This window comes from Anas platyrhynchos, chromosome 18 (assembly GCF_047663525.1).
Source record: "Anas platyrhynchos isolate ZD024472 breed Pekin duck chromosome 18, IASCAAS_PekinDuck_T2T, whole genome shotgun sequence".
Lineage (NCBI taxonomy): Eukaryota > Metazoa > Chordata > Aves > Anseriformes > Anatidae > Anas > Anas platyrhynchos.
This window is the reverse complement of record NC_092604.1, coordinates 12,925,998-12,941,146: the sequence shown is the minus strand read 5'-3', so window position 1 is coordinate 12,941,146 and position 15,149 is coordinate 12,925,998. Positions and strand designations below refer to the sequence as shown.

Below are 15,149 nucleotides of genomic sequence, written 5' to 3'. Positions count from 1 at the left end.
CAGAGACCGCCTCACCTTCATAAATTGCTGTGTGACACAAAGGGCTGAGCGCTCTCTTCCTGGCTCATTTATTTTGAAAACTTTGCTACTGAAACCAAACTTAATCAATGAGCTCTGTGTTGTCTCCGATAAGTTATGTGCTGGCTTTATTGATTGGGAAGGATTTTAGAAAACCCATGTGGGGTTTATAATGTCAGCAGTGTTTTGATTATGAAAAGCGTTGGAACCCTGGGACCCGGAACCAGGTGGTGGATGTCCTCCAGCCGCCGGTGACACGGCTGGGCTCCGTCCCTCCGGGGACACGGTTCATGCCCTGCACTTTAACTGTGGTGACTGCCTGCTATAGATGCACTTTTTGCTCATTAAAATGTTAAAAATCAAACTGCATGTAAAAAGATTTGTGAAAATATAAACTTGGGGATTGATCCAGAAAACTGGCAAGGGATACCCTGGAGAGAAGGGTTTCAGCTCCTGGGCAATTTACGCTTATCAGCTGCGAGCCCTGGCTGGTTTTTTGTTGTTGTTCTCCGCTTGGTTTTTGGTTTTCTTTTTAGGGGGGTTGTTTTAGTGACATTTTTGTAGGTTTTTCTTAAAGAATATAGGCCTAGGGGAATAAAATAAGAAAACACTCTAGTGATACTACTGCTATCCTTCATGTCAGGTAAAAACAAAAGGAATTATAAGATGCTGCATGGAGGGGTTCTAGCTTTTATTTTGATATTTTTTTGTTGTTGTTTGGGATCTTAAAGAGGGAATGATTTTTCTAGGACATGAGTAGCCACCCATCTCACGACAACTTGTAGGAAGTTGGATTCTATGTAGGCAGTGCTAATCTTTCAAACTGAGCAGTACTTAAATTTTAAAAAATACATTTTTATAGTAATGAGCTTGCAACTTGAGCAACAATTGAATTGGTATCCAGTAATTGTATTTCTTACATGCAAAAGATCAGCAGTTTTGCTAATTAAAACCTAATTCTGTATGTGATTTATTTTAATAGTTAAAATTTAGAAGTAAGTCCGATTAACCTGTATTAATCTCAGTTTTTCAGCTGTAAAACAAGACAGACAGATACTGGTATATAACAAGAGGCAAAATATGCCCAATAACATAAAAGCTACATAATAATATCACTGCAAAGCCTTTTGTTGAAATGCAAGGCCTTGTATAGTGGTATAAATTCAATATATTCCCTGCTGAAAAGAGAATTTCATTTTCTGTGTTTAGGAAGCCACAAATATTAAGAAACAATTGCAGAGTAAGTTCTGAGTAATGTATTTTATTATCCTACAATAACATGATGCTGATGAAATGGTAACATGTTTTATCTCAAGTGTTTTTACTTGTAGTTACAGTAATTATTAAAATCTTCATCAAAATAATGAAGAGGATATGTTGTCCTACTTCGAGGTGATGACTTTCCTTTTCAACACTGTTTTTTTTCAGAACTGCATGTAGTGGCTACTTTGCTTCTTAACAAACAGAAACGTGCTGGTACTTTGAGAACACAGATTGATAAAGCCAATAAAAATATAGGCATTTCTTACTTTCCTGCAGTTAAAATTTTTAAAATTCTGCTGTGTTTTTTTTTTTTTTTTTTTTTCTATTTTATGGTTTAAGATTTCAGTAATGGGTAAAGGAGAAGCATGGGATAATTGAAATTTGTGTACTTCTTGTGCAGAAGCAATTGGCGCTGTGCAGGAGGCTGTTGATCCTAGTGGAAGTCAGTGAGGCTGCACAAGGATGAACCCAATCATGTTAATGAGGTCTTTACTATCAAGGCTTTGTTTTGTATCGAAATACATATTCCTGCAGAGTTTACTCTGGAACCCGTATAGTTGCTTTGCAAGTTTCCTGCTGAATTTGAAAGGAGGACAGCTCGTTGCTTTACATGCCATTCTTCAATAGATTCTTTCTTGTTCTTTAAAAACAGAAGGTTGTTAAATAATCTATCAATAAACTGTCAAGAAGTCAAAGTTTCCTTATCTGTTTCTGCCTGAAATCTTAAGAACTTGCCACATTTTAGTTGTCAAGAAACCTCCAAAGAAGAGTCTAGGAGCAGTTGAGCCTGAAACCATTGCTAAGGATGGGATGTGCTTGCTTGAATTATGTAGGAGGAACATGCTCTTGCAAGGGAGTCAATATGTTTTCTGCTTCATTGAATAGGTTATTAGATTGATGTAGTTTATTTGCTGAATGATGGCATTGGTTTTGGAAATAAATGAAGCGAGAAGCATCAATTTAGTTATTGGTGATAATTTATTACTATTGGCCAGAAAAGCATTGGATTTATCAGGTTTGTCATTTAGTCAGGGTGATTTTCTTTCAGTTGAGAGCAGAAATATATTTTGGTTTGGGCCCTGAGAAATTTCATTGTGCAGGTGAATGGACAATAACTGGCTGGTAGTAAAGGTCTACAAGCTGGGTTGACCCTTATGGTGAATTTTGTATTGCAGAATTCAAAATTTGAATATTATAGAATGATACAAGGTAAGCAGATTACTTCTGTCTCTGCACACAACGATTTTGGTACTTGCATATTTTTGCCTCTTTAATGCCTGTATTTATTTAAAGTTGAAAATGATTTATTAATTAAAAACATCGATCATGTGTTTGGTTTTCACATCCATGCTCTTTGTTTGAGATCATACAGAGGTTATATTTCAAAGTTTCTCTGTGTGTGGTGCTGCTTTGCAACTTTTAGAAAATGGTTTGTACATTAAACAATTTGTATTTATTTTAATACACATTATTTTAATTGGTCTTTTAACGCTCAGATTTTCTTTCTAATAGCAGTAGGCAATGTTAAACATTCCTGCTATGAGACCTATTGGCTTTATCTTTTGTTATTTATCTTGCTGATGTTAGGAAGTATTCTCTAATCCCCCAGACCTCTGTTCCTAGGTAACAGGCAAAAGCTGTGCCAGCAGAAGTGGTCCTGCCAGGCCAAGCCCATGTGGTTTGGTGTTATTCACTATGATCCATATGGTCAGGGTAGAGAGTGTCCCCAGAGAGGTGTTAACACTCAACAACCCAACCTCCTCCTACCCTTTGGAGAATTGCTGGATGGCTCCTGCTGCCTGCCCATGTGTGAATCTTGATTAATTTTTCATTTTTAATGAAGTTTGATCATGTTTATTATTTCACATGATTGACTGCCTGGTACTCCTTCCATGTAATTGATAAAGCCCATATTTCTTCATCTGTCTCTTCTTTCTTCAGGGCAAAGTTGTGAAATTGTGTGATGTGGTTAATATTAGATTTATTGGTCCCATTAGATGTATAAATTATCTCTCTTTCTCTCCACAGGAAGTTCTACAGACTTTGACCAAGTTTTGTTTCCCCTTCTATGTGGACAGGTAGTGTTAGATTTTCAAACTTTACAAGAAAATAAGCTTGTCAATAAAACCAGTGTAGAAAATAAAAACCATACTGTTCTTAATGTTCTGTCTGCTTGACTGTGATTTAAAGCACCTAAGTGCAAATTATAGTCTCAGAATCCCTTTTTCCTGGGGTTTTTATGGGCACCATCAAAAAAAAAAAAGTTTTAACTTTGTGCTGTTCAGTGGCAGCAATAAAAGTGTGCTTTGTTTTACTTTTATGTAATATTTGGACATGAAAATGCTTGGATAGTAATTTTCAAATGTGCATATTAACATCAGAACTTTGTGTACATCTGTGTTGTATTTCTTAATTGCCAAAAGTTAGGCAGAATAATTAAGTGCTTTACATTTAAAGGCCTCTGGATCTTGTTGGAATTCTGGTGCTTTTCTTGGGACTTCTTAATGCAGCTTCTACATTTTGGAAAAATTGTAGAGTAAGTTCCAGTGGATACAACAAACTGTTGGAGAATATTTAAAATTTACAATAGAAAATACCAGAACTTTAAAAGTTTTTATTTGTTTGTTTATTTTTTGTTTTTAGTTTTGGTTTTAAGTTATTTGTGATGGCTTCGTGGTGAGAAAAGGCCTTCAAATTTTGAAAGGTTGCACTCTGCTTGTGTCCTGCAGCAGCAGCATTCAAGTGGTTGGCATCAGTTGTCTTAGGTCAGCTACATGTAACACACTGGATGTGTTTGATAAAATTGACCTTAATTATGAGAAGATTATTTTTAAAAAAAAAAAAAAAGTCTTGTTTTGGTGAAATTTGAGACATTTACAGCAGAAATGGATTTTCTTTATAAATCAACATCCATTTATAATATTGCTTCTTGTATGAACCATTGTTCTCTTTTTTTACTTTCCCCCTCCCGCCCCCTGGGCTAGCAGGTGTTTCTAAGTAATCTCGAAATGCTCTATGCTAGCTTCTCTGAGTTGTGGTGAAATCTCACTAAGCTTCTCTGGAGATGGGAGTCCCCACCATAAAACCAGTGCTATGCTTTGTCCTCCCACGTCGTAATCTGAGGCTGGAGGAAGCTGAAAGCTTGAAGGGCTCACGCAGATGATGTGGTTGACTCAGGTGACCTTCAAAAGCCACAGATTGTCCTGATAATTTGGAATCACTTTTTGCTGATCTTTTTTTCTTTCTTTAAGGAAGGGAGTGGAGAAGTAGATGTGTATATATTTTTCTTACATACATGTTTAAAGTAGCTGCCTTTTTACTGGACACATTTTTGGTTACTGTGTGTAGTTTTATCGTACCTAGGGTTTTGTTGTACTTTTATTTTTTTTCCAAGCAATATAATGTAATATAAGCAGTGTCCAGTTCTAAATTTTCTTAGCTAACAATGTGAATGAAATAGCACCTACTTATCTACTTAAAATATTTTAATCTCTTAATATCACAGTGAGAAGATATTTCAAAGTGTATCGCCCCCTTCCTCCAATGGGGTTTTGCAAAAATACTTTGGTTGGGGTAGGCAGACGAAATGACATCTTTAGACAGGATAGTGACTGGATAGGCTATCTTATGCTAGGAAGAGCTGACAACTGAAACTTGAGCAAGACCTGCTCATCAGCATATCTGTTTTGTGCAAATCACATAAATGCAAGAATCTTTAGGTTCGCTTGCTTGGGAGGAACTTATCAAGTGGTTGCAAGTGTTTAATAACCAAGCCTCTCCCTGTGCAACTGAAGCATGTTTTTTCCCCATTCCATAATTTTAATTGTCAGCTAGAATGCTTTTCTCGCATGCAGTCTGCTCTCAACCTTGTTAAAATTAAGCATATAATCCCCTTCTAAAACACCATACTAAAATCACCATAGTAACATTACATCCAAGCTATACAGATAAAACACAACACCAGTAAAGGATTTCTGGGGGTACCCTCGTAGCTCAGTGAGCTTTATGGAAATGGTTGTTCTGTTGACATTTAGAATTTAGTAGGATGCTAGTACTTACGCTGTCTAATTTTCAGACTGCTGAAATGCTATTAAATGTCTTTCTTTTTGTTCATCTGTGAATGTGGAGTGCTTCTCAGTCTCCATCACTGCGTCTTTTTCCTTTCCTGTTTGGAACCCCCTGAAGGTTTCTGCTTTCTGAGCTGGACAGAGCCATCTGTCTGATCTGATCTAACTTTTCTTTCTGAAAGTCTGTTTTCCTTTGTTTTCTTTAGGTATTTGTTTGCTTGTAGGGCTCATAGCTGTGAGAGTTAAGTGGCCTCAAATTTAATGTTTTTTGTTGGTGGTAAGATTGACTAGTAAAGATGCACTTGTAAGTTCTAGACATATTTTTCAGTTCTCACTTAAAACACAACCAGAAGTAAGTGTTAAATTCATATCTTTATGAGGTCTGAAATCTAAAATTGGAATGAAAAGTCCTCTGATAATTATATTAGTCAAAACTTTGCCACTGAATGTCAACATTTTTTGTTAAATACTGTAATTGCAAATCTACTGTAAAATTACATCTCTACAAACTGGAAGGTGAATTGGGCTTGGTTTATATGGAATCTACTAGTGGTGATACCTCAAGAATATATTTAATTTTATTAATAAATAGCATTCAAAAAGTGTTGTGCTTTAAATGTAAAGCATCTTATTTTGTTCTGACCATTTTGAGCATCACTTACCTGAAAATTCCAATTCAGCCAGATTTTACTCTAGTGATTCTTTTCACAGTGATGTGAGTGGGGGCCAACATCCATAACGTTACTAGTTCATTTGTGCTGTTCTTGAAGAGCCATTAAGATCTTAGAGTGAGGCAAACAACCCTTAATTTTGAAAAATTGTATAGAAGTCTTACAAAAGTTTTATATAGTTATCTTTAGCACAGTATACTTCTGATTCTAGTTTGTACTTCCAATTCTAGTTTATGTTCTCCTTTGCACAGTATTCATTTCTTTCCTTTAACTGGTTGCTATCTGCTAGAGTAAAGGAGAGCCATCTGGCATGGTTCAGGTTGAAGAACACCTTGTAATGATGTATGTGGCACGCTTACAAAATTGGTAGATGGATATGTAAGGCTTCAACAAGTCTATATCCAAGTGTTGAACAAGTATGTTATTAAACATTTTCTTGCTCTGTGAGTAAACAAATTCTCAAATGAAGAGTAATAAATATTTTGTGTTATATGAGAGAACATGGCTTTGGTTCATACAGTGTGTAGTGCTTCAAAGTTTGTAGTTACATTCTTTTTCATTTAAAGATAAATTCTATTTTGTATTATCCAACCATGCTTAAAAAATAACATCTTTCCCAAACCAAACCATTTGCAAGTTTCTAGAGGGTGTATACTCTGTTTAATTTTTCAAAAACAAACAAACAAAACAACACAAAATACACTTGCAGACAAATAAACCAAACCAACCAAACAAATCCACCAAAACAACCCTTCTGCTGAAGTAGGAAATTTTATAGATTTGATAACTTAGATTAGATACTTTTGACGTGGAGTTAGCTCAGCATTAAGTTTTTCCTTTTTATTCTCTTTATTTTCAGCTATGCAGTTAGCCAAGTTGGACAGAACTTTACATTTGTCCTTACAGACATTGACAGCAAACAGAGGTTTGGATTCTGTCGCTTATCTTCTGGGGCCAAGAGCTGCTTCTGTATCTTAAGGTAAGTCAATGGTTTAGCTTTTGGCTGACTCTGGGAAACAGTGTTTGACTTTGTGTTGTTACACTGCAATTATGATTTCCAGCTGTTCAAAATTATTTTCCTATCTGGTCCTCAAAGTCACTGCTCTTCTGCAGAAGTGATGCAAAATATCTTGCACTTTGAGTTCCTCTATAGATAACTGTATGTGTTTGTAGGCAGTGTTCTTGAAATTAACAATGTGGAAAAAAGAAAAAAAAAAAGAATATCTCTGCAGTAATTTGTTACAATATTGCATAACTGTAGCTGTTATCTTTAGCTGTCACAGCTGACCTTGTTAAGGCATTTTGTGAATATTTGTATATGCAAGCTTTATTAACAAAGCATCTGTTGGTAGTTGGGGGAATGTCCTCCGAGCTGATGCTGGCCACATCTTAAAGCTTGCGTGTGTGAGCTTTACCCTGTCCTGTTGAGGGTTTTGTGGAGTTTGTCATATACAGATGGCTGGTGGAAGTTGGAAGCAATGCGTTTCACATAGAACAGGCAAAGATATGCTCTACCAGAATGTTTTTGATGACATCCTATGGTGGAAGTTGTTGAAATACAGCCTGTGATTTTCTACTTATATTTGTTGCAAGAAATGATGCAAACAAAATTGGGTTTCATATCTATCAATATATCCGTTCCATTAAGAACTTTTGTGGAAATAAAGATTTCTACATGACGTCTCACTTATTACTATCATTTTATTATGTAATATATTATTTGAACAAATTTAACAGTGGTCTGCCTTCTGCTTTTTCAAGTTCATAAGAAATTGGAAGCTTTGGACCAGTGACCTGGGTAAAGGTAGTTGAGATCTAACTTATGACCTAGGTGACTGGACAGTGTCCCAAGCAATCCCAAATGAGGACAATCTCCTCTTAGCGACTGTAGCCATCTGTCTCGGTTGTCTCTGGTTTGCTCTTCATGGGAGGGAATCCAGTGTGTGAACAAGAAGAACTTGTCTTTGGCCTGCAAGTGCTGTGCATTGCAAGTGGCGGAGTGGGACCTTCTGCATATGTTTTATTGAAAATTATCCCTCTGGAGAGTTTTGGGGATAATGTTGCAAAATATTAACAAGCTATCAAGTATGAGGACACTTCTCCCTTGATTGAGTTACATACAGCAATGCCATGGAATTGACTTTGGATTGATGTACAGCGAGTTTGTCAGTGCCATTTGTGTTTGCAGTAGATAGGCAAAGATATCAACTGTTTGTTGTCAGCACTGCACTGACAGCAGGGACAGGGACCCGCTAACCAGGCGGTCATTGAAGAAGTCTAATATTTGGAGAAATTAGTGTTAAACCTACTAGAATTACTAATTAATTGTGTGGGAGGCAGGATGACAGGAGTTGTGTCAGTATCTTCATTCTGTCTTTTCTTTAGTAGAGATTTCAACTAGTAGTGGTGGCGATCCAGCAGTACGGACCACATCCTGAGGATTGGAAGGTATTTCCGTAGCTGCTTCAGTGTAGCTGGGGAGCTGATTCACTGTCAGGTGTGAAGTGTCTGGTTACTTAAAGTAACTTTTGCTGATTAATGACAAATCAAAGGGGAGACACCATTTAAAAAATAAATCTGAATGATCAGTATGAGTCCCTCCTTGATCTCTCCTGGATAAGAGTACTTTGCTGTCAGCTCCCTTATGTTAAGTGAATGCCAAGAAGAAATGGAGGAGTTATGTTGTAGTTAAATGCCTTCTGCTTCAACTCATAACCAAAATGGAAAAAAAAATAAAATAATAATGCAGTTAGAGCAGTGGATGAATTTGGTCTCTTAGGTTCCTCTCTGTTTCCTCTTTCTTTTGCTTCCTCTACTTTCAGCTTCCCTGCCTGCTTCAGATAAGTTAATTTTAAGAACTTGTTGGCTAGATTGCTTAAATTTTGTCCCCCGAAACTGTTTCTGAGCTAAAAGTATTAAATTGCCTCAATGTACTTACTGGAGATTGCTGGCAGCATTCTCTGATATGTGTACATGCTTCGTCTCCACTGGATACTCAGTGGAAAATGGATGGCAGCAAGCTTCAAGTATTCCTTGTTATGCTCAGCAACAGTATAAGAACTAATTGATGCTGTTTGTCATCAGAGATATTACATGTTTATCAGCCAAAGGTTTTATGGGTCTGGCCATGGTGAGAGGCTTTGGAGGTGGAAAATCACTACAAGTTTTGGTTCGTCATTGAAGAGGAACAGGAAAAGGAAATTCTTTTCACTCAGCCTGTGCTTTAAAAATTTCAGCAGAGTTCTGGAAACAGTTGAAAGCTGAGACGATCCTCAGAATGCCAGAAGTCAAGGTCTGCACCTTGAGATTTAAAGTGATCCAGAGACTTTTTCGTGGGGATGCAAAGAAGCTCAACTGCAGTACAGTTACCCATGTGGATGTACCTTGTGTGGCCAGTAGAATTCCACTTTACAGAATCAGTCTTGTGGCTATTTTAACCAGTACAGTTTAGAAATCTGTTTTCAAGACAGCTTTCATAATTGTTGCAAGAAATTGCAACTTCAACTTAATTTTTCATACTATTTATACACTTCCATAATTAGTTTTGTTCCTGCTGTGGATACCACACAGATTTATGGAAATCTTTGATTGGTAAATTAAAAACTGCATTGTCTGGGTGTTCTAGGATTTTCTTTTATTCAGAACCACCGACTCTGCCTCTCATATTCCTTTTCCTTTTTTCCTCTCTTGATTTCTAGCTAATCACAAAACTGCAGTGATCAAATAATGCATGTAACGCTGAGTTGTAGAGCTCTCTTATATAGAGCTCTCTGTAGTATAGGAGCTTACTTTCTGCATTTCAGACAGCAGAGGGCGGACAAAAGCACAGAACAATTGTCACAGATGGTTTGGTGTGGTAGGTTTTCGTTTTTTGAGGTTCTAAACAGTAATGTGCCTTAAAAAAGCAAAACCACAAGGTCATCTGCCATACATCAAAATCTGGTTAACTTGGTGTTCTGTGCTACCTTTTCAACGTGATACCTTACAAAACTGAAGATGTACTTTTAAGATCTTTTCCTTTCTAAACGATGAATGCGTAATTCTGAGCTTATTGAAGAGATGCAGTATTCTATTAAAAAATAATAAAACAATAGCAAGCATGCACAACAAGATGTTACCAAGCTGTTGTTTCACATCACATTCTGAGATGTCTTCTTCAACCCCTTAATCAGGTGTATCCCATGCTTTTGGTCTGGAATTTGTTTGCTCTTGCTTCTCATCTCTTCCAAGTTTTATGTGTATGTAGATGCAATGTTCTTTCATTAGGGTGAAAGAATCTTGATGGTCTCAAAGAGGTACAGAATTTGTTCTTGATTGCTATTTCCCACTAATTGCAGCATACTGAAAGATGACAAACATACTAATCTGCAGGTATGATCTCAGGAATAAGAAATAAAATAGCATAATTTTCTTTCTGCTTTCTTATATCCCTGAAGTATACAAATACTTTATGATTCTTAAAAATTTGCATGTTGAGGCTCTTAATTTACTCATCGCTTTAATGTTAATCTTCTCTTACTAGCTTAATCATCTTTTCAGATGTCTATCAACCCTAGCTATACTAAAATTCTGCTGAAGCTGGCCTGTTGGTTATGTCAGGGATGCTGGTATTCAGTGACTCAGCCATTTCGTCTCTTCAGCTAACCCCTGGGATCTAGAACTCTAACAGCACAAACATTGATGGATTTAAAATTCTTCTGATGGGAAAGTAATACAGAAAACAATCTGTATTAGTATCAGTAAGTGTACCAGAAGTAGTGGAGTGCTTTATTTTACAGTCTGGTTTCCTGAAGGCTACGTTGAGAAAATTTTGTTTATGGTCTGCTCATAGAGGGGACAGCTAAAAACCTCACAGCTGAGATTACTTCGCCTTAGTATATTTCATAACCGCGATGTTGAGTGTGTGCTATTTGAGTGCATGAAGTAGTTCAAACATGTCAGTGTAATCACTTCAGTTTATGTAGCAATGGAATGATGACTTGGATAGCTCCATTTTTTTTCACATAGCTAAAAACCACACATATGTTCACCAAGTTGACCTTTATATTAAACATATACTTCTCTTACTGGAAATGTGTATTTGAGGTTTAAAAAAAATAGCTAAGAAATAATATTTTCATATTGCATTAACTGAACTTTTTGTAATAAGTAGGTTTAAGGCTTAGAATAGTAATTTTATTCTCAAGCATTCAGCAGAATAGTTTTGTAGTGAGGTCCTTGCTGTATGCTCCCTTATTTTTCAGTTAAGTTTCTAAGGCCAATAACATGCAAAACTGAATTTAAAATACTCTGAAATTAAGAAGTGTTTAAAAAACAACACCCACCCCACCGCCAACACTTCTACAGTACAAAATAACAATCATAATAAAACTGCTTTCAATATTTTTGAAGACGTGTACCAGGTTGTGTAAAAGACTCAATTGTTAATCCAGTCTGGATTATCGGTATGGCACATTATCAAAATCTCTAAATTGTTCTATGCGCAATTCTTCACTGGTTGTGTTTAAATATATTTTCCAGGATGTCACTAAGCTTTTAAAACCTTACGGTTTATTAGTTCTTACATTGTAAAGCTGGATAGGATGTTCATCAGGGTTCTCCATTTCCGAAGAAGTCAAACCCAGAAAAGCTGGGGCAATGGGAAGTCACTGTACTTGCAGATACCACCTCTGCAGATAAATACGTTGCCTTGATAACAGTAGTTTCTCCACTAACGTGATTTTGGTCAATCACGTATTTAATTTGAAATACTTACTTTTTCCAAATAATATAAAAACGGCTTTGGGAGGTGATAGGTAAATGGTGCCAGACCATAATGATGTCAGTTAATGACTTTTATCTAGCTTCAAGTTTTGTTAAAGTGGAAAATAAGAAAACGTTGCATAGATTTGCTTTGGTTCACCAACTTACTGGGTGATAACCATGTGGAACTCTGATTTAAATTTTACTTAATTTGAAGTTTTCAGCGGGTATTCAGCTTTTGTACCCAAAATGAAAATCATTCTTCTGAAGTGAAATGCAGAAACGTTTGTGTGGAAATCCCTTTCGGCCAAAATAGCTAAGCTCTGCACCACTCTTTTTCTAAGATAAAAAGAAATGAATCTATAATAGTTTGTGACAGATGGCAGAAAATGTAACTAACTGAATGTGATTCTGTATGGAGTTATTTGAGGTTTTTGGTGTGATTTGTTGTGAGTTCCTCTCCTCCCCCCTTCCCTTTCCTTTGATTGCAGTCTTTGTCCATTTATTCTTAGGATAGAATAAGATTTCTGAGCAGGGGCCTCTCTTGTGGTGCAAAGTGAGAATTGTTTTTAATTGAGCAGAAACATGTGGAAGGATCAGGAATATCTCAAGGGATTACAGAAAAATTCCAAATTTGTACTACTTACAGCTTGTGTTTAGAGCGGGGTCTGCTGGGAATAAATGTTAGTTAGTGTGACCTGTGACCTTAAAAACTGTTGACATGGATTTCAGCCAGAAACTAGCCACAGAACTCCTTTGTTAAGCTCATTCATAGCTCCTTGAAAACTCTAGTCAGTGAAAGTTGCCAGCTCAAATCTAAGGAAAGCAGAGCTCTTTTTTTCTCTCTTCCCCCCCCCCCCCTTTTTTTTTTCTTCCCATGCTTTGGAAACAGTGGACGCCCCTTAACCAGCAAGACTTCTTTAATAGGACTGCATCGCCTAAACTTGATTGGAATTGACAGCTTCCTGGCTCGGGCTTGCCAACTGGCAGGGCATTGATGCATAGGGGACAAACAGCTTTAAGGGCCTGGATACTACTGTTTGTGTATGTGCCTCCAAAGTGTAACACACTTCTGTTGTGATACCTTCTAATCTAAAGAAAAAATATCCCAAACCCATTACACTGCTTTTATTTCCATGTCTCTTTCAATTGTTTTGGGGGAAAGAAATGGAAGATTTGTGTGTTTTTGTTTTAAAAGAATTGCCATATTGTCTTCTAGAGCTCTCCTTTCCCACTGATCTGGCCAGAAGCCACAGGAGAATATTTATGCTTGAGGGGGAAAAAACGACACTGATTTTTAGAATTTTTTCTTTTTTAACAGCTGTATCATACTTAAAAAATTGTATTTACCCCACTATAAAATGGTTGAATTTACAAATCCTTCTCCTTGTGCCTTCATTTCTTTACAAGTTTTTCCACTTAGTGGATTTTGTGTGCTCAGCTGATTCTGTAATATGATTCATTATCTGGTCTGCATGAAGGCTCACCTGATTTAAATTATATTTTGGAAGTAGAATGTACTTTCACAACAATAAGGTATGTTGCTGCTACGTATGTGTAATGATAGAATAGGTATAAAATGGAATGCAGAAAGCAGAATACAAATTTTGCTTAATTGCAAGTTAAATAAAAGTATGCAAAAAGAATTATCTTCATGAAGAATCACGGAGCAGATAGCAGGTAAACTAGGATTAGAGATCCTTAACTGAGCTACAAGTAAACTTTATGCTATTTCTCTACAGTAGGGTAAAATCCCATTAATTCAATACCATGCACTTTTAAAATACTCAAATATTGCAGTTTTGATTCAGGTATTTCTTTAAGGCTTGACTGTAAAAGTGCACACTTTGTGAGGTTGATGCATCCTTTGGAGTAGCTTTTGTGGAGTTTTGCTTTTTAAGGAAAAAATAAATGCAAGTGTGAATCAACTTCAGTTCTCCCAAGGACAGGGCAACGTTAGCCATTAATAGTCGTATTGTTTTCTGGGGATGGAGAAGTGGGGGAGTGGAAGAAACTGGAAAGTGCTCTGCCCCTGTAGACCTTTCCTTCCACTTGAAGGCATGAGATTCTGGCCCTCTTCTTACTTTTTACCGTCCCTTGAATTCTTCTCGGGCTGCAGCCCCAGCCTTTGTAGCCTTGGGGGCTGGACTTCCTACTGAACTCATTTCTGATCAGCGGAAACAATGTGAGTATTACTGGATTCCACCCACCTCCCAGAGCTGACTTTGCTGCCTTCCTGTGTGTGCCAGAGAGCATTTTGTTCGTGGTGCTGAGTCAGGCTGGAGCAATTCAGCTCAGCAAATGCTTGAGACTATAGAAATTCTTTACTAACCTATGGAAATTACTGGGTATGCCAGAGCAGTTGTTTTTGCTGTGGTTCTGAAATGTTCTACAGCTTTTGTGAAGCAGTATTCACATGTGAATAAGGATGGGCATCCCTTTCTCACATTATCTGGATGAAAGTTTGGAACATTAAAAAAGGACATATCTGGAATGCATGCTCTGACCTATTGTTAATAGGAATTTTCTTCTGCGGAGTATACAGACTGTCCCAATAATAACTAACAATTTCACGTTTCTCCCAGAAGTGGGAAGGGTGATCACTACGTTTCTTCTTGTTAACTGAAAATTCTTACCCAAGTCACAGTTTCTTTGTGCATTTCTCCTTTGCATGCATACAAGTAGTTTAATAGGAAGTCTATTTTGTATCTGGTGAGCAAGCAGTTAGTCCTTTTATTTATTTATTTATTGCACAGCAGGAAAAAAACCCTGCTGTCTAGCTGTGTGCTGCTTTGAGGGAGATACAACCCCAAACCATTGTTTAAGCTTTTCTTGTTTTCCTACTTGTGGGTTTTTCATTTCTTTTTTGCCTGGTTACTATTCACAAGCATTGATTTCAACAAGAACAGATTGCAGTTATTTGTTCTTTTTTTTTCTTTCCCTCCCCTTGTAGTCTTACCATTGGTATATGTAGACAACTCAAACTGTAGTTAGAGAATCTTGGAATGAACTGGACGATGGAGAAGGGATCTAGCGTGGAGAGCAATGTGGCACCAGGACTGCTGAGTTCTGTATCCAGTGCTAACTTGGGACAGTACCTTATGGAACTGTGTTCAGACCTTTTTTAGGGGAAAGAAGTCCCAGTCCTCAGAAATTGCAGTGTTGTCTGTCCACTGAAAAAGTACTGTGCAAATGCAGAAAGCAGTTGCTTTTGTTTAAGGCCAGACAGATCCTTTTGTTCAAATGTGATTTAGAACAGGACATGGAAATGAATTTATGGGTTCTCTGCCATTAAATATCTGTGCCTCGTCACGCAGATGTCACTTGCCCATTGTTAGATAATACGGTGCTGCATTGGCCTAACTTTTATTAATAATCTGTGTTTTCA

At 37.0% G+C, this 15,149-nt stretch overlaps 1 protein-coding gene across 13 annotated transcripts in view; it reads left to right on the top strand.

The window, feature by feature from the left end:
• The window catches only part of DENND1A (DENN domain containing 1A), a 191,789-nt gene that overhangs the window by 48,620 nt on the left and 128,020 nt on the right, over positions 1-15,149 (top strand). For 9 of the 13 annotated variants that reach the window (XR_011803981.1, XR_011803979.1, XR_011803980.1 and 6 more), the window contains exons 4-5: positions 3,310-3,359; positions 6,879-6,998. Coding sequence is in view for 8 of the 13 variants with exons in the window: in XM_072025263.1 (XP_071881364.1) it covers positions 3,310-3,359; positions 6,879-6,998 (170 nt within the window). In the remaining 5 variants the exon portion in view is untranslated. Of the gene's footprint in view, positions 1-3,309; positions 3,360-6,878; positions 6,999-15,149 lie in introns of those variants that run through there. The other 4 variants (XM_072025266.1, XM_027470897.3, XM_072025264.1 and 1 more) reach the window with 3 other exon arrangements.